The 18,374-nt window shown below is 43.8% G+C and overlaps 2 protein-coding genes across 4 annotated transcripts; one reads left to right on the top strand and one right to left on the bottom strand.

Moving 5' to 3' along the window:
• The first annotated feature begins 1,561 nt into the window (after positions 1-1,561).
• LOC129845693 (ribosome biogenesis protein SPATA5L1-like) lies at positions 1,562-12,627 on the top strand. Of its 3 annotated transcripts, none has more exons than XM_055913575.1 (12): positions 1,562-1,685; positions 5,381-5,885; positions 6,394-7,063; positions 7,510-7,695; positions 7,930-8,214; positions 8,476-8,661; positions 8,827-8,985; positions 9,183-9,392; positions 9,585-9,812; positions 10,484-10,618; positions 12,091-12,216; positions 12,452-12,627. In XM_055913575.1, the coding sequence occupies exons 3-12, from the start codon at positions 6,428-6,430 to the stop codon at positions 12,587-12,589; spliced, it is 2,289 nt and encodes a 762-aa protein (XP_055769550.1). In that variant the 5' UTR covers positions 1,562-1,685; positions 5,381-5,885; positions 6,394-6,427; the 3' UTR covers positions 12,590-12,627. The 3 variants fall into 3 exon arrangements, with proteins under 3 accessions (XP_055769550.1, XP_055769549.1, XP_055769548.1); XM_055913574.1 differs by having other exon boundaries at positions 5,177-5,885; XM_055913573.1 differs by lacking the exon at positions 5,381-5,885.
• Positions 12,628-13,245: 618 nt separating this feature from the next.
• Positions 13,246-18,368, bottom strand: LOC129845694 (probable proton-coupled zinc antiporter SLC30A4). The gene is made up of 5 exons (XM_055913576.1): positions 17,740-18,368; positions 17,303-17,531; positions 16,658-16,763; positions 15,779-15,913; positions 13,246-15,279 (listed from the first exon to the last, which is right to left on the bottom strand). Exons 1-5 carry the CDS (start codon positions 17,799-17,801, stop codon positions 15,125-15,127), a joined length of 687 nt encoding a protein of 228 aa, XP_055769551.1. The 5' UTR covers positions 17,802-18,368; the 3' UTR covers positions 13,246-15,124.
• Between the last annotated feature and the right edge of the window lie 6 nt (positions 18,369-18,374).

Below are 18,374 nucleotides of genomic sequence, written 5' to 3'. Positions count from 1 at the left end.
TTTCATCGGCAGGTTTTCTTGTCATGGTCCTTAATTTATAAACATCATTTTTCTCTACACAGATATTATATATGGAATAATCGGGATATATTGTATAAAAATACTTCTTTGTTTTTAGAATATTGGTTCTGAAATAATATCCTATTGGTGAGCCAACTGGTAAATGCAGAGGGTCTTTAACTCAGTTATAATGAATTCTTATCACTTTACAAGGTCCCTGTAACACCTAAAGATTTTGCAATTGTTTTAGATGCCATTCCCTCAGGTGTTGCTTTATTATTCAGGAACGTGTCAAGACCTGACACTCAGAACCTACCTTCCATTGACCCTGTTGACTCATCAGTAGGAAAGATTTGTTTCTCTTTTGATCCATTCAACAACAGAGCGATACGAACCTTGTTTCAGCAGAACGTTGTATACCTTATGTCATGCCTTATTGGAATAGATTTATTGATCATGTCTGTTGGGAAAAAGTTTGGATGTTGCCACCACACATACCTACTTGTTAACAAAATTAAGGAAGTTTCCTTTAAAATTATTCATAAATATTATCCTGCCAACCATTATATGAAGAAGTTTAAGGAAAACATCAACTCAAATTTCTCTTTTTGTAATGACCACCCAGAAACAGTGTTGCATCTTTTTTGGCATTGTATTCATGTAAGAAAACTGTGGCAAGACATCAGTAGATTTATAATTGAACAGATTTATGAAGGTCTTACACTATTGTGGAGAGATGTACTGCTTGGATTCTTTACCTACGATAGGAATAAGCTGAAACATTTTTATGTAATTAATTTCAATATTCTTTTGGCCAAATTTCATATTCACAAATGTAAATTTACAAACAAAAAACACATTTTCGTACCCTACAAAAAGAAATTGAATTGTATTTTAAGACAATTAAATACTCTACTAACAAAAAAGCTGTTAGAATTCTAAGTGTATGTATGTCCCTTAAGGTCCTTGTGTAATGTGATATTGTACCCCCTAGCTCAATTGTCCTTTGTATATTATCCATATATACTTGTGTTCCCTCATGTACTTCCTGTATTGATTTGTTGTTAATAATAAAAATAATAACAAATATATTTAAAAAATGGGGACTATGCGAGTCTCTCATAACCACATTAATACCGCTGCAGGCTGACATTCATCGAGATTTGGTGATATTAATGGAGATTGCTCTAAGGACTTTCTGTAATTAAAATCACTCCATGTTTTTTTCACAAGCTATATCGCCATCAATAATGTACTGTTGCACAGAAGTTGTTTGCAAATTGTACACAAGATGACGCCAGTGAGACATGTTTTGAATGATAGCTTTATGTAGCTGGGCGACTGTGATAAAACCGGGGTTTTAAAGAGGCGGAAACTTCCGCGCATATGCTTCCAAGATGTTTCATTACTTCAAAGTTATTTATCAACAACTCTCGAGCAAATATTGTAGTCTTGCCATTCTAAACAAACTACAATGTAAAATAATCTTAATTATAATCCCTAACCAGCTAACCTCCACAAATCGTTCGAGGGAATGCGTATTGTTGGCCATCTCATTTTTGACACACATGGCTGTGGTAAACATAGAAATGCAGCATGATAGCGTCTAGCTAGCTGTCAAACTATTCGTCTAGTGAAATAAGAGTGAAACAAACGTGGTTGAAGATCGTTTACTACTCATATTGGTAAGTGGCTATAGCTAACTATCTACTGTGTCTTTATATGTGTAGCCTTTATGGTGTTGTTCGCTAGAGAAGTCAGCCAGCTAGCCGTCGCTAGCTAGCCACCGTGACCAGACAGCATAAGTAGATATCAGGCTGGGATAGGGTTGCTAAACTATTTTGGTGATGGTAAATGTGATTTCACAACTTATAACGGAGCAAATGTTCCATCATGGCTCCCAATTTAGCAACTCTGGGTCAGGCTGTGTTTCGTTGGGGAAGGAGAGGTCCCTAGTACTAGAGAGTATGTGGCTGAAACCGAGGTAAAGACCGTTTCAGGTTGGATATTCGCCTGTAGTTTTCCTTACGTCCACCAACAGCAGTTAGGGACCGTCAACATAGTGACAAATCTACATTTTCTAATTTCAATAGCTCTTTAACCATTACTCCTAAAACATTCAAAGTTTCTAGCTAACCCGATGGCATAGACACACATTGCACACTTTTTTTTGTCGATTTACATCTGGCACTATTTTAAATTATTTATTTACATTTTTTAATTTCAATAGCTCATTGGTCATATGACCTACTGACTTCAAACAAGGTTCAGAACGTCCACTGACTACCCTTCTATATTGCACACCCTTTAGTTTGTCCATTTTCATCACACAAGATTTTACATGAATTTTTCCAAATTAAAGATTTCAATAGCTCCTTGGTCATGTGACCTGCTGACTTCAAACAAGGGTCAGTATGTCCACTGACTACCCTTCTATAGGGCACACCCTTTAGTTTGTCCATTTTCATCTCACATGATTTTACAATAATTTTTCAAAATGTAAAATTTCAATAGCTCCTTGGTCATGTCAATTACACACCTAAGAAGCGTGCAGTGGATATACGCCCATATAGCATAACTTATAGTCATGTATCTTTACATTGTTGTAGATTTAATATTAGTTGTGTGAATTAGGGGGTTCTGTCCAGTGTTGTCTTTAATATTTATCTATAATAGTTGTTAGTTCTAAGTATTTATTTTCCCTGTTTTTTATTTTTCCACAGTATTTAACAGCGGTACACAATAGAGAGAGACAGATATCTCCTTTCATAATATCAGCCATAAAGGAAAATGACAAAGTACGAGAGGCATGTTATTAATTGTCCAAAGCAGGGATGGAGAGTGAGCTAGTGAGGTAGGCTGCAGTGGGTTTGCTGGTCAATACATATACTGAACATGTAACCACAGTAATATTGACAAATTAAACAGAAATTGTAGACCTTTAATATCTTCCAACATGTCAGACACTTTACTTCAAATAAGTACGAAACATTTCACAGTGTTAACTTTCTCTTTATCCCTGGTTGATGTACATTTCAGAGCCTCAGTGTGAATGGGGTATAGCATACATTTCAACAACAAAGACTGCACTTCCAGTTTGTGTTCTTTACTCTGTTGAACTCTTGTCTTCATTCCTAGGCACAGCACATGGAACCACCGTTGGCATGCAAAACATTCAATCCAAAACAAAGCGTAACACACTATAAATAATATCAAATATCAATACAGTATGACAGATTAGTCATCCATTGTGTTGTATCATAAATTGTCATACATGCCGTCACTGTTGTCAAAAGATTATTAACATGTTAAATAAAGTTACTAACCCAGGCAGTCTTTGGGCCACATCCAGGTTCTTTATCAGTGGCACACATGAAGCAGTTGTTGGCTTTGTTGAACTCTGAAATCATAGGCATGAACTGAACATATGGCTGTCCCACACAACTACATAAAAATAAAGAATTTACATTTACTTTGAATTAAATGTCATTACATACCAGACATTTTTAGTATATCAGCCATTTATTTTCGCAGTTGCTCCATGTGTTTGTGAAGGTTCCATATCAATTTGGGATGTTGTGGAAGTTCTGTGCAACTTCCTTGGCCATCTACACCAAAAAATAAAATTACGTTTTTGACCTAATTGTCACATAACATCTAACCATTCATTATAGAAAATATAACTATCAAGCCTGCATTACAAAGACCCCGCAGCTGAAGGTGTCCTGCTGCATGGTGTGAGATATTTCCCCTCCTTTCCACTTTATGTCCACCCAGTCGTCTTTTCCATGGCAGGATCTTCTCATTTTGAAGTATTCTCTTTTTTATGTAAACATAATGGAATTCTGAATAGTTACAGGCAAATGAATAAACAGGCCAAAACGGTATGCTGATTCCCTTATCACTATAATCTAGTAGAGGTTATTTCCTTCATGCCCCATTCTACACACAGCCTAAATTATAGGCACTGAACCATTTACAGGACAATAATAAAAGTAGCATATAGGATCCAACCCTATCACAGAGTGAATAAATGTAGTGTTTGTAGACTAAGAAAAAAATATTAAGTGACAGTTTCATCAGTACGTGCTTCAAGAAAGTCATATCACAAAGATCACAGATGACAGTGCCCATCAAGTCTATGACAATAGAGAATGAATTGTAACCACCAAAGTGTGTTAAAGTATGTTTGTCAAAATAATATCTGAAAATATCAGTTGTTGAACATAATACTTCTATTTGCAATAGCAATTTATGATCTATGCAGTTGAGGAATATTCCATGAATCAACACTACATGTAGGACGGACATAAGACATTCCCACATACAGTTTACACATACATAGGCATTTTTTCAGCTATGATTTTACCACCCAGAATCCAGAATGGATATGACAATGGGGCCAGCACAGGACGTAATACACCCTTACAACAATACTTTTTGATATTCTTGACTTCTTATCTGGTAAACTGCTACTGTGTGTCAAGAAAAGAGCCCCAATTAGGGGTTAGTGTACTCCAGTAAAAAAGGGCTGGTTTAGATTAAAAACTATTGCCCTGTGTTCCCGTTCATAGGGGCATGAGAGACTAGTCAGTGGTAGAATTGAGTGGATGTCAACTGTACAGCAATGTCCACACCTACTGGGTCTCAGGCTTACAGATTTAAGTCTGATAGCATGAGATGAAAGTAGACAGAGTGTGCGATATGAAGGCATAGTCAGTGGACATTCTGAACCTTGTTTGAAGTCAGCAGGTCACATGACCAAGGAGCTATTGAAATTCTAAATGTTGAAAAATTCATGTAAAATCTTGTGAGATAAATTGACTAACTAAAGGGTGTGCAATATAGAAGGGTAGTCAGTGGACATTCTGGACCTTGTTTGAGTCAAGTATGTCACATGACCAATGAGCTATTGAAATTCAAATGTAAAAAAAGTTTGTACTTTGTTTACACTCCCTAACTAATTCAACTAGGAATACAAAATGCTGCTCACATTTCCACATATTAATTAGCTTTGGAAAGCGAATTAATGTCCAAATCGTTAAAATAAGACCTGTGCATTGTTGTGAGCAATTTTTCCAACATAATGACACTTATTTGGAGTCTGTGGTTAAAGTGGTTTGAAAGCTATTGATGTTTGAAAGCGTGAATATCCAACTTCAAACTGTCTTTACAGTATAGTTCGATCACTGCTGCAGACGACTATTCCTACATAACCCTCCCAAATCGGCGCAACAAAAATGCACATGAGCAGAAATGGAGTGATTGGGAAGCGGTGTCCCCATTTAATGTGGACGAGAAGGCTATACCTTTGAAGTTCTGTAGAGAGTTTCTGACCATGACAGAGTTGTATCTGCAACGCTATTGCACTCTCCTTCAGCCTGCCATGAAACCAGTAGACGACAATGGTATATGGGTATGGCCTAAGGGGGTACGGCCTAAGGTCCGGACCAATAGAAGAACTGATGGTGAAGCTGTCGTGATCCCCAACAACATCCTACTGTGGCCACACAGCAGCAGAATATTCTACCCAGGACAGACCACCCGCTGCTAAATCTGTAATGCCATGGACCACCAGGTGAAGGATTGCAGGACAAGGGAACAGAGAGGTCAAGAGGAGAAACATCACAAACCCGAGAGCAACAGCCACAATGAGGAGGAGAACGATGACAGCTTCGAGTCTGCCAGAGAAGAGCCATCACGAGACACTTCCCTCCCTGATGACACAGGTCCTGCAGCAGACTGGTCCTCTCAAATGGAGGCTCATGATGACGATCCACCAAACCTTGCCAGTACTCCGGCTGCCTCCCACCTCCGTAGTGGCTACCCTCCTCTGCCCCCAGACACTTCCAGCTCCAATGAAGGTACCCATCCATCAAACAGTGGTAAGAAATAGCCTGTCTCTTCCCCTCAGGAAAAGGGGACCACAAAAAGACTTGAAAAGAGATATAAAAAACAGCACTCAATGAGTATCATTAAATAAAAATGTCATTAACAACTGTATACAAGCAAAATTACAAGCATAACTTTTTTATCAGTAGTGGTCTGCCATCTAATATTTCTAAATGTATGAAAAGTTCAGGTGATTATCTCTGTCCAACAAATGTCAGTATTTATCTTTGAAATGTCTGCCTTCTATTATGCAATGCGTATTTATAAAAATATTGTCACGTCATGAATGTTATTAATTATTGAAAGATTATATTAAAACTAAAACAAACTACAACAAAAACAATAATATATGATGAAAATAACTTGAAAATAATCTGTATCTCATAAACAAGAAAAGTAAATGTGATTGTGTGTGTCTGTCAGTTAGTGTCTGTATTTCATTGAGAGAGTTCTTGATGAATAAACCCCATATCCCTGTCTCTCAATCTCTGCCTCCCACAGACAAGCCTGTGTCTTCTCTCCAGCTGTGACGGCGATGGAGGAGGAGGAGGTGTCTCTGAGAGTGCTGCCAATGGACCCAGCGGACCGGGGAACCCAGAGGGTCAGACTTGGCCCAGGGCTGATGTCCTCTCTGGGGTTGGGGCTGGGCTCTCCTGTTCTGGTGGCTCTGTCTGGAGGGTCCTGTCTCTGTACTGCCTGGCCCAGGCCTGACCTGACTGACGGATTCATACAGATAGATATGAAATGTTGTTCTTCAAATCTTATCTTAAACAAAGCTACACCCACACACCTCAGCTCTAGCCCACTTCCCCCCAGCCCATGCCTAAGTCGTAGCCTCACCCCAGTCTCCTGCCCCAAGCTGAAAGGCATCAGAATAACAGTGGTGGTTCAGAGTGTGGAGTTCCGGAAAACCACTCCTCCCAGTTTCATCCATGAACTAGTGAAGGACATGCTGAAAGGGACATATGTCCACCAGAAGCACGTGATAGATGTGGGTGACCATGACACGGACATTAAACTGATCGTCATCGAGAGCCTGAACCCAGAGTCCACCGTGACTGGTTTGGTTACATCTAAGACAGGGGTGGAAATAATGGGGACGAGGACCCTCCGGTACTACAGAGGACAGCTCCAGGAGCAGCCCCAGGTCCTACTGGGAGGACTGGAGGAGGTGAGGACCCAGGAAGATGCTCCTTCTCAATAATCTACAGTGATGTCTTCTCCTGTTCTCCTTCTCAATAATCTACAGTGACGAATTCTCCTGTCCTCCTTCTCAATAATCTACAATGACGTATTCTCCTGTCCTCCTTCTCAATAATCTACAATGACGTATTCTCCTGTCCTCCTCAATAATCTACAGTGACGTCTTCTCCTGTCCTCCTCAAAAGTCAATTTCAATTGTCACATCGTTCACTCTGATGTGACTCAGTAGCTGAAAGCAATATGGACTCTAGGATGCCTCTTGAATCTCTTTTCTCTTCTCCTGAAGTCTTCAGTTAGTCAGTGCAGTTGGAGGAGAGGAGACGAGTGGAGGAAGTCACTGTAGACTATTGAGGTGAAGGAGAGAAAGACCCTTCAGTGTCTGTCTAATCATGTCTTTATTGTCTGCGATTCTAGGTGTCAGCGTGTCTGAGAGAGATGTTGCGCCTGCCTCTGCAGTACCCTGCTACCCTGGGCTCCCTGGGTCTGTACTGCCCCAGAGGAGTGCTCCTTGCTGGGCCGCCGGGGGTCGGAAAGACCCTGCTGGTCCGCTGCCTGGTGGGGGAGGTGGGGGCCAGCTTGATCACAGTCCGAGGACCAGAGGTAAGAGTACATATATACACATATAAACATGAATGCACACACACAGTCACATAAATATGCATGCATATACACACACAGAGTATTACACAACACACACTTGAATACTTGCTTACATGAAGCAAGATTTACCCAGCCTTCTTACATGTTGTTTAGCTTGTGGGCTCGATGTTACACAATACACACACATACTGGCTGAATGTAATTGTACTTTACCTTGCCTCCTCCACGCCCAAGGTAGTAGGGTCTCGGCCAGGGGAGAGTGAGGAGAGGTTGCGGGCGGTGTTTGGTCGGGCGCGGGCAGCGGCAGAGGAAGGGCCTTGTGTGTTGTTCCTGGATGAGCTGGACTCTCTCTGTCCCAGACGGACTGGATCCTCCGCACCCGAGAACCGGCTGGTCGCTCAACTGCTCACGCTCATGGACGGCATGGACCAATCAGATCGCTTCCTCATCGTAGGAGCCACTAATCAGCCGGACAGCTTGGACCCGGCGCTACGGAGGCCCGGGAGGTTCGACAGAGAGGTGACTTAATGTTGTTATTCAAACTTAATTCAAAGCAGAAAGTTCAACAGAGGTACAATAATGAGTGTGTTGGTCTGTGCAGTAACATTCTATCCTGTGCCTGTTGCCTCCAGGTAGTCATTGGTGCAGCAGTAGTTGTCCATCCTGTCTGTAATGTAATGTACTGTTTCCTCTCTCTGTTGTCCAGGTGGTTATCGGTGCAGCAGTAGTTGTCCATCCTGTCTGTAATGTAATGTACTGTTTCCTCTCTCTGTTGTCCAGGTGGTTATCGGTGCCCCCACAGCACAGCAGCGGTTATCCATCCTGTCAGTGCTGTGCCGGGCCATGCCAGTGTGTGTCAGTGTGGACTGGGCAGAGCTGGCCCAGAGGACTACAGGGTATGTGGGTGCTGACCTCAGTGCTCTCTGCCGTGAGGCTGCCATGCTGGCTATACGACACAACACACAGGTAAGCATAGACACACTGTAAAGTCAGCTCATATTGGTTCTTTGAGCCGGATCATCCACACACACACACACACACACACACACACGTTCTAACTTCTATCCAGGTTATTGTCATTGAGATAAAGTCTTAACATTGTCTCCTGCTGTGTGTTGTGTATGTTGTCAGGGTTCAGGGGAGCAGACTATCACCATGGAACACTTCCTGTCTGCCCTGAAGACTGTCCGTCCATCCTGTCTGAGAGGCAGTCTGGGACGGACAGACCTCCCAGCCGTCTCCTGGGAACAGATAGGAGGCCTGGAGGAAGTCAAAGTCAAACTACAACAGGTACTGGTGGAACTATACTGGGAAAACAGCAGCATTCCTTTATTCATTTGACCAAGCACTGAAGAGCAACAGGCAATAACAGATGCAACAGACACACGGCTCTGCTCCAGAGTAGTGCACTAGAGAGTAAGGTGAATAGGGTGTCATTTGAGACGTGTCATGACTTCCTGTCCTCTGTTTCTGCTTCCTCCTTGTAGAGTATAGAGTGGCCGATGCGTTACCCGGAGGCGTTTGTGCGTCTGGGTCTGTCCCGTCCCAGGGGGGTGTTGCTGTACGGTCCCCCAGGCTGTGCTAAGACCACCCTGGTCAGGGCTGCAGCCACCTCCTCCCACTGCTGCTTCCTGTCAGTCAGCGGGGCTGACCTCTACTCTCCATATGTAGGAGATTCAGAGAAGGCCCTGGCTCAGGTAGGGGTTTGGAGAGCCCCTCGTCTTAACTCAAATGTTCCTATTTTTCTTGTACTAGCATGCAGTGTTAGACATATTTTGAAGCAGTTCAACTTTGGAGGAATGTTGCTGTCATGCTTTAATCAATATAATCACTTTGGTAGATGTTATTGTGTTCACGTGTATAACCTTGTGGTGTGTTCCTGTATGCAGCTCTTTCGTCAGGCACGGGCCTGCGCTCCCTCCATCCTGTTCCTGGATGAGGTGGACTCTCTGATTGGCTCCCGGTCAGAAGGCCATGTCCCTCAGAGTGCTCAGACGCGCCTCCTGTCTGTGCTGCTGAATGAGCTGGACGGGGTAGGCTTTAGGACCCTGGAGAGGAGAGGAGCAGGGAAGATCCTACAGGCTGAGGGAGTGGAGGAGCGCCACCAACAGGAACATGTCAGACATTACATCCTACTACTAGAGCACCAATCAGAACTGGTTGTTTAAGGAAACATACACCGCGGCCTCCCTGGTGGCGCAGTGGTCTAAGGCACTGCATTGCAGTGCTAGCTGTGCCACCAGAGATTCTGGGTTCGAAGCCAGGCTCGCAGCCGGCCGCGACCGGGAGGCGCACAATTGGCCTAGCGTCGTCCGGGTTAGGGAGGATTTGGCCGGCAGGGATATCCTTGTCTCATCGCTCACTAGCGACTCCTGTGGCGGGCCGGGCGCAGTGCACGCTGACCAGGTCGCTAGGTGTACGGTGTTTCCTCCGACACATTGGTGCGGCTGGCTTCCGGGTTGGATGTGGATTGTGTCAAGAAGCAGTGCGGCTTGGTTGGGTTGTGTTTCGGAGGACGCATGGCTCTCGACCTCGGCCTCTCCCGAGTCCGTACGGGAGTTGCAGCAATGAGACAAGACTGTAACTACCAATTGGATACCATGAAATGGGGGAGAAAAATAAGAAAAAAGAAAAGAAACATACACCATATAATCATACAAAAACATACACACCAACAGCACACTTATATCGATTCTGCGCTTCACATTGCTCAAACTGATCGCTTCAAACGCTCGGACAATTGCTTCTGTCGTTGTTAACATGATGTCCTGTCTGCCCTCCCTGTCAGTTGGAGTACCAGGAGGTGTGTAACAAGGACGTGATGATCGTAGCGGCCACTAACAGACCAGACTCTCTGGACAGTGCCCTCCTAAGGCCTGGAAGACTGGACCAGATCATCTACGTACCTCCACCTGACCTACAGGTAACTATTACCACCTTCACCTGACCTACAGGTAACTATTACCACCTTCACCTGACCTACAGGTAACTATTACCACCTGACCTACAGGTAACTATTACCACCTGACCTACAGGTAACTATTACCACCTGACCTACAGGTAACTATTACCACCTGACCTACAGGTAACTATTACCACCTGACCTACAGGTAACTATTACCACCTGACCTACAGGTAACTATTACCACCTTCACCTGACCTACAGGTAACTATTACCACCTGACCTACAGGTAACTATTACCACCTGACCTACAGGTAACTTACCACCTGACCTACAGGTAACTATTACCACCTTCACCTGACCTACAGGTAACTATTACCACCTGACCTACAGGTAACTATTACCACCCGACCTACAGGTAACTATTACCACCTTCACCTGAACTACAGGTAACTATTACCACCTTCACCTGAACTACAGGTAACTATTACCACCTGAACTACAGGTAACTATTACCACCTGACCTACAGGTAACTATTACCACCTGACCTACAGGTAACTATTACCACCTGACCTACAGGTAACTATTACCACCTGACCTACAGGTAACTATTACCACCTGACCTACAGGTAACTATTACCACCTGACCTACAGGTAACTATTACCACCTGACCTACAGGTAACTATTACCACCTGACCTACAGGTAACTATTACCACCTGACCTACAGGTAACTATTACCACCTGACCTACAGGTAACTATTACCACCTGACCTACAGGTAACTATTACCACCTGACCTACAGGTAACTATTACCACCTGACCTACAGGTAACTATTACCACCTGACCTACAGGTAACTATTACCACCTGAACTACAGGTAACTATTACCACCTGAACTACAGGTAACTATTACCACCTTCACCTGACCTACAGGTAACTATTACCACCGTCACCTGACCTACAGGTAACTATTACCACCGTCACCTGACCTACAGGTAACTATTACCACCGTCACCTGACCTACAGGTAACTATTACCACCCGAACTACAGGTAACTATTACCACCCGAACTACAGGTAACTATTACCACCTTCACCTGACCTACAGGTAACTATTACCACCGTCACCTGACCTACAGGTAACTATTACCACCTGACCTACAGGTAACTATTACCACCTGACCTACAGGTAACTATTACCACCGTCACCTGACCTACAGGTAACTATTACCACCGTCACCTGACCTACAGGTAACTATTACCACCGTCACCTGACCTACAGGTAACTATTACCACCGTCACCTGACCTACAGGTAACTATTACCACCTGACCTACAGGTAACTATTACCACCGTCACCTGACCTACAGGTAACTATTACCACCTGAACTACAGGTAACTATTACCACCCGAACTACAGGTAATTATTACCACCTTCACCTGACCTACAGGTAACTATTACCACCTGAACTGATCACCCCTCTTTCTCCAGGCGCGTGTGTCCATCCTGCAGGTGTGTACAGAGAAGATGCCTCTGGATGATGATGTGTGTCTGGAGGAGCTGGCTAGACACACTGACCTCTACTCTGGAGCAGACCTGGAGAACCTGTGCAGAGAGGTACAGAGTACCAAAACACACCTCCCCTGTAAATACATACTGTACCTGTCCCTTTAATCCTTCACAATGAGGTATAGAGTACACCAATACACCTGTCCCTAAAGTATAGACAATGCTTTCTTCACCAGTCACTTTCAGAAAATGGCATGTTTTAACCATAGGAGAGATTCAGAAACATGTTTGTTTATACCATAGAATGAGTGCTGCTGGGGTTTAACTGTAATGTTGTCTGCAGGCGGCTCTGTTGACCCTCCAGGATGAAAGTATGGAAGCTTCTAGTATCAAACACCGATACTTCCTCCAGTCTTTACAGAGGATGACTCCCTCTCTCTCGACCCAGCAACTACAGACATACAAAAACCTCTTCAGATGACGCGTCGGACTTGGAAAATAAAAATTACATTTAGTTTCCTTTTGTGGGTCTGTTGGCTGTTTTTATGGCGATGAGTTGACGGTATGTAGGCCTAATTAGTACATCGGGATGATTGTCACTTCTGTTGACACCCTCCTACTGATTGTAATACAACAGCACAAACAGGATCTCCACTTTCAGTATTTCCCAAATCCAGTCCAACAGCACACACTTGTTGTAGCCCATACAAAAACACCTGATTAAACTGTAAGGGCTTGATGATTAGAATCAGGTGTGCTTGTCCAGGACCACAACAAAAATACTGTTGGTGTAACTAGAGAACCGGAGGTCAGAAACTGCTAATTCATGGGCTTGCCCAGGGAGTCAAGGTCAGGAACCCCCAACCCGGGAAAACCGGTGCCCCAGGGACCCCCTTCCTGTTTCTCACTCAAATTCGGTCTTATTGGGTAAAGGATCGTGGCCAGGCAAAGTCAGAAACATTGAAATATTTTGACCTCCCCACAGTTAATGGAATATACAAGTGTAAACTAAGTCTATTTTAGCTAGAAAAGGGAAAAGTATTTTGGCTAAGTCAAGGAAGCTTACCAGCAGCATCCTGTGTTGAAAAACTCTGCTCTAGTCCCCTTTAGAAGCAGAACAAACCACCACTCTTTAAGTCAGTGTTCAAAAGACATTTATTTCTAAATGTAACAGGTTCTTTATTCACATGTTTCCAGTCAATGGATCTGCCAGTTGAGTAAAGGGAAGTGAGAGTGACAGACTCAGACAGGTCTCAGTCTAGTGATAAATTAACTCTGATAACCATGAATCATTTAAACAAACAGCTGATCATGTGATCAACCAGGTAATACTGCATCCTGATGTTAAGGGAATAGAAGTCTCGGTTCCAATGCCCATATTAGTATACCACTTAAAGTATGCCATTTGGGACGTATCCGTAGTACACAAGTATGGATATAGGAGCAGAGCCTTAAGTGTTCAGACTGAAGGAATGAATGTGCAAATCAATGAAACACTGGTGAGTGCTGCTGTAGAGAGCCAACCCTGACATGAGACCAAATACCTTTTAAAATTAAATAAATCAAAACAAGAGCAACAAGGCAGGTAATGCATATACTGAACTGATTTGCAGTTAAAGAAAATGTCATTTTAGTCTGTTCCACTCAACATGTTGATAAGCTTGGACAGGAAGACTGACAGTGGTTTAAGGAACCAACCAAGACCCGAAGACAATGCCAAATGTATTTATATACGCACACAATGACTGAATTATGCATATGATAAATATTGGCATCTCACAGCCCTCAATGCTTATGGAACAATACTGCATTTCTGAAATGTTGACAGAATCAATCTGATAAGCAAATAAAACTGGCTGATATTAACTAGAAGCAGTAGTCATGTATTAAACATGATTCAAAGTCAGTTTCCTGTTAAAGAAACAACACAGTGTGTGTGGTCAGTACTCTAAATTCAGATCACCCTTTCAACATAACACATCCTCTCTGTCTACTGGTTCAACACGGTCAGTAAAGGAGAAGCCATTTTCAAACACATTAGCAAAGGCAATATGGACACGGTCATCAGATCAATAATACAATCAGATGTATGAATTAACCTTTTAGAGACAGCCTGGGCCTCATTTCTGGCTGTGCCTGAAAACGTTACTAGCTTCCTCAGTCCCCCCCCCTCAATTCCTCTCAAAGCTCATTGGTCGTCAGAGGGTAGGACCTTGGATCCTCTCCGCCAATTAACTTTGTCCTTGTTTCCTCAACTCCTCAGAGGAAGAAAGGATTGGACAGCTAGTAGCATTCAGACACAGCCTCACATCAACCTAGTCAAACACTGATACACTAGAAGACCAATACTAACGTCAGATAATCACACAGTTAACTTGCATTTCTGTGTAAGTTGTTGCATTGGCGTGCCAGACTTTACATACAGGTGCATATCGTGTTAGGATTGGTCCTTAACAGGTCAGAGTAGATCCCAGTGGTTCTACCTTGTGAGGAGAGGATGACAGACAGTGAATCTTAATTGTCCTGAATCTGATGCGCCCCCCCCCCCCCCCCCTCCCTCCCTCTGAACTTCTCCTCCGATGTGTTGAGGCAGCAAGAAGAGAGGATGCAAGGAATCAAAGAAATAGAATTAAGATAAACCCAGAGACACATTCCCTGTTGTTTCCCCACTGGAAACAATATAACACCTACAGTCAAAGTATAGAGCGCTCAAACAAACATTAACACAGTTCAATTATAGAAGTACCAAAAAAAGGAACAATGTTGAACATTTACAGGCTTTAATGGTGATTATAGATCTTTTGTTTTTGTTGGAAAGTTAAGATTCTTTCAACCCCTCTTCAGAAAGCTTTGCAAGCAGGTCAACAGCCCAGGAGGAATCAGCTGTCCTTTAAAAATAAAATGTGCATCTGACTGTCAGTCCGAATATCCTGGCGATGGCATAGACCAGATCAGTTCACTACGCTTTGGCACCAGTCTGGTTTAACGTCCTCAGACTGTGTGTGTTTAATTCAGGCTATGCGGTGGACTCTCGGCAGTGTGTACAGGTGCGTGTAGCCCTGTTTCTGTGTGTCTGGACCTGCACGGTGCACTTGGTCAGGCCGTAGGTGTGGATCAACAGGTGTCTGGCCTTGGCCTGCACGTCCTCCCACGCACTGGCACTAGAGGGCGCTAGAAGTACAATGCACAGAAATAGGTTAGGACACTGGCTCTTCATTTATCTTTCATTGATTCCTCACATCCTCTCGACGCCTCCTTGTTAAAATCCATTGGAGAAGTAGGTCCGAGGGAAGGACCTTGGAACTTCTCCAATACAGTTGAGAAGGGTCGAGGACATAGGATGTGAAGAATGTGCACGCCTTTAGTCCCCCGAGTGGCGCAGCGGTCTAAGATACTGCATCTCAGGGCTAGAGGCATCAATACAGACCCTGGTTCGATTCCAGGCCGAATCACAACCGGCCGTGATTGGGAGTCCCTTAGGGCGGCGCACAATTGGCACAGCATCATTGTAAATAAGAATTTATTCTTAACTGACTTGCCTAGTTAAATAAAAATCACAGATAGACTATGAGATACAACCAGAGTGTAGAGTTCCTAAACCCATCAACAGAATGCACTCCACATGCCATGTGTACAACTAACAAAGGAGAGGAAGTCAAAGGTCACTCACAGAGCAGCAGGTGTGCGAGGGCGGAGGTCTTGTCACCGGTTAATGCCCACACGTTGAGCTCGTCAACTGATTGGACGTCCTCCAACTTCAGAAGGTCTTCTCTGATTCGCTGAACGTCCACATGCCTGGGTGCCCCTAACAGCAAAACACACTTTCAGTTTCATGACACTCAGAACGTCAACATTGTTTCTCTCTAGCGAGTCTTGTTGCCATGTACAGTAAGTTGCTAGCAAAAGACTTGTCCCTTTCATAGCGTGAGAACAATCTACTATTATTTAAACACTATGGGACATTTTTACAGCTCCAGATCAGGCAATTGAAAGTGTGTTTTAGTGCAGGACTAAGTATATTAAAGCAGATCTATATAATCATGGTTAGAGTTCATGGCCGTGTCAGACAGGAAGTGACTAGAATAAGCATTTGTTCTGATGACAGTAGATCTGTCTGGTTAACAACGAGCAGAAATATGACGTAGTTTATCACCGTCCCTCCAGGACATGATGGTATGATCTAGATCAGCGGTTCCTATTACTGGTCCTGGGGCCCCCCCTGACAGCACGTTTTGCTTTTGCCCTAGCAAATATAAGGCTTGATGAGTTGAATCAAGTGTGAGTGCTAGGGCTTAAACTAAAATGTGCACCCCTTTATGCCCCCAAGACCAGGACTGAGAACCACTGATCTAAATCACACAGTACACAGGTTCCCAACACAGTTTTGTTGTAGCCCCAGACAAACCCCTGATTCAACTAATCATCATCCCCTCTGAGTGGAATCAGGTGAGTTTGTCCAGGGCTACAACAATGTGTACTGTTGGGGGGACTGGAGTTTGGAAACACTGGGCTAATATATGAACTGTAATACATGTAGCCGTTGTCTCACCCTCGAGGACGATGACTCCCGTGTCCCGTATGATGCGTATCGTTGTGAACAGCACCAGGATAGAGAAGATGTAGGTACAGATGGGGTCCGCCAGCTTGTACTCTGGCTAGGGGGGGGCAAAGGTCAGGTCAATCTAACAGCTTGGTCGTTAGGCACAAACTGAAGGAAACAGACAAATAGTTCCTTTCTATGTGGACTCGTCCAATAAGGCAGGGTTTCCCGAACTCTGTCCTGGGTCTCCCCCTGAACACAGGTTTTGGATTTAGCCGTAGCACTACACAGCTGAATCAAATAACCGACTCATCAAGCATTGATGATTTGAATCAGTTGTGTAGTGCTAGGGCGAAACCAAAACATGCTGCCAGGGGGGGGGGGGGCAGGACTATAGGTACAAAGCCAAAACATGCTCCCAAGGGGGACCCCAGAACAGAGTTTGGGAAACCCTGCAATAAGAAACGGTAATTTGGGTTTTCCATTGCAAAATGTTATACAACTTTTTCCTGTTGCATGGACTAATGAACACAACCCTGGCCCGACCAAGAAAGCCCTTAAACCATCCCATTCATCCCTTCAACATTAAACAGTTCCAAAATAAATGGATCTTTAACCCCTCTTCCTGCTCCCAGGTCAGACGTTGCAGCCTACCTTGAAGCGTACGATGTAGGCAGCTATGAGGACCCCTATACTCTGGACCAGGTCTCCCAGTGCATGGATGAAGGCTGCCCTGACTGCCAGGCTGCCCTGGGGCCCCTGGGCTGGGGGGCCACCGTGGCTGTGGCCATGTGAGGGTGGAGGGGGAACACCGTGTGAGTGACCATGACCCCCGTGGGAGTGGAGGTGACCGTTACCAGTCTGGTTCAGGAGGAAACCCATACTATATAAATAAACATGAGAGAGGAGAGAGATTTGTCAGTCTGCTTTAACTTCTGGTGGCCGTTTAATTATGTACTACTACGTTTAATCATTACTATACATGATTGAGGCTACACTATCAATCATCAACACACACCACGCTCATCAACACACTAACGGTTTTGACTTGAGGTTATTATTTATAGGGGTGCCAGGTAGGTTGTGCCTACCAGAGAAAATATTGGTTTCTCCTTTTGGTTTGGGAGGGAATGAGTCCCATCTGGTCCGTCATGTCTACACCAATACAAAGGACTGGAAATACACTTTTAATAAACCCTTAAAACATTGGAAATGACGGTATTCTTTTGCGTGGGTTGTATTACCAACAAATGATCACACACAATAATTAAACACATGAGTTCTGGTTCCTCCAGAAAGGTCCTGGGGCCTAAAAGAGTTCAGGGAACTAAAGTGACCTTAGTCACCCAATGTTTGTCCGTTCATACAAGTGTAGCGTAAACCCAGTATCAATCATACAATCAAAATAACAATTATTTTACCACACAACCATAAAGCTTATCCAATCTTAATAAGTCCTCATCTACTACTAGCTACATAAATCATCACGGTATACATCACACCAAAACAAATTAAATACCGTATACAAAAAGGTTGTAGTCAGTCGGTCAGTCAGACAATCCGCTAACAGATCTCCAGCGGAGAAAGGCCACGAAGAACAATGGAGAGAGGTAGTCCACGGACGCAAGGAGTGGATCCGAGCCTGGGTAAAGTCGCTATTAGGCTACAAAGCACACTTTTAAAAAGCAACAAAACAAACGGAATAGAGCAGCTTCGGAACTGAGGG

This window comes from Salvelinus fontinalis, unplaced genomic scaffold (assembly GCF_029448725.1).
Source record: "Salvelinus fontinalis isolate EN_2023a unplaced genomic scaffold, ASM2944872v1 scaffold_0339, whole genome shotgun sequence".
Lineage (NCBI taxonomy): Eukaryota > Metazoa > Chordata > Actinopteri > Salmoniformes > Salmonidae > Salvelinus > Salvelinus fontinalis.
Note: the sequence above shows the minus strand (reverse complement) of the source record. Positions and strands in the feature narration are given on the sequence as shown.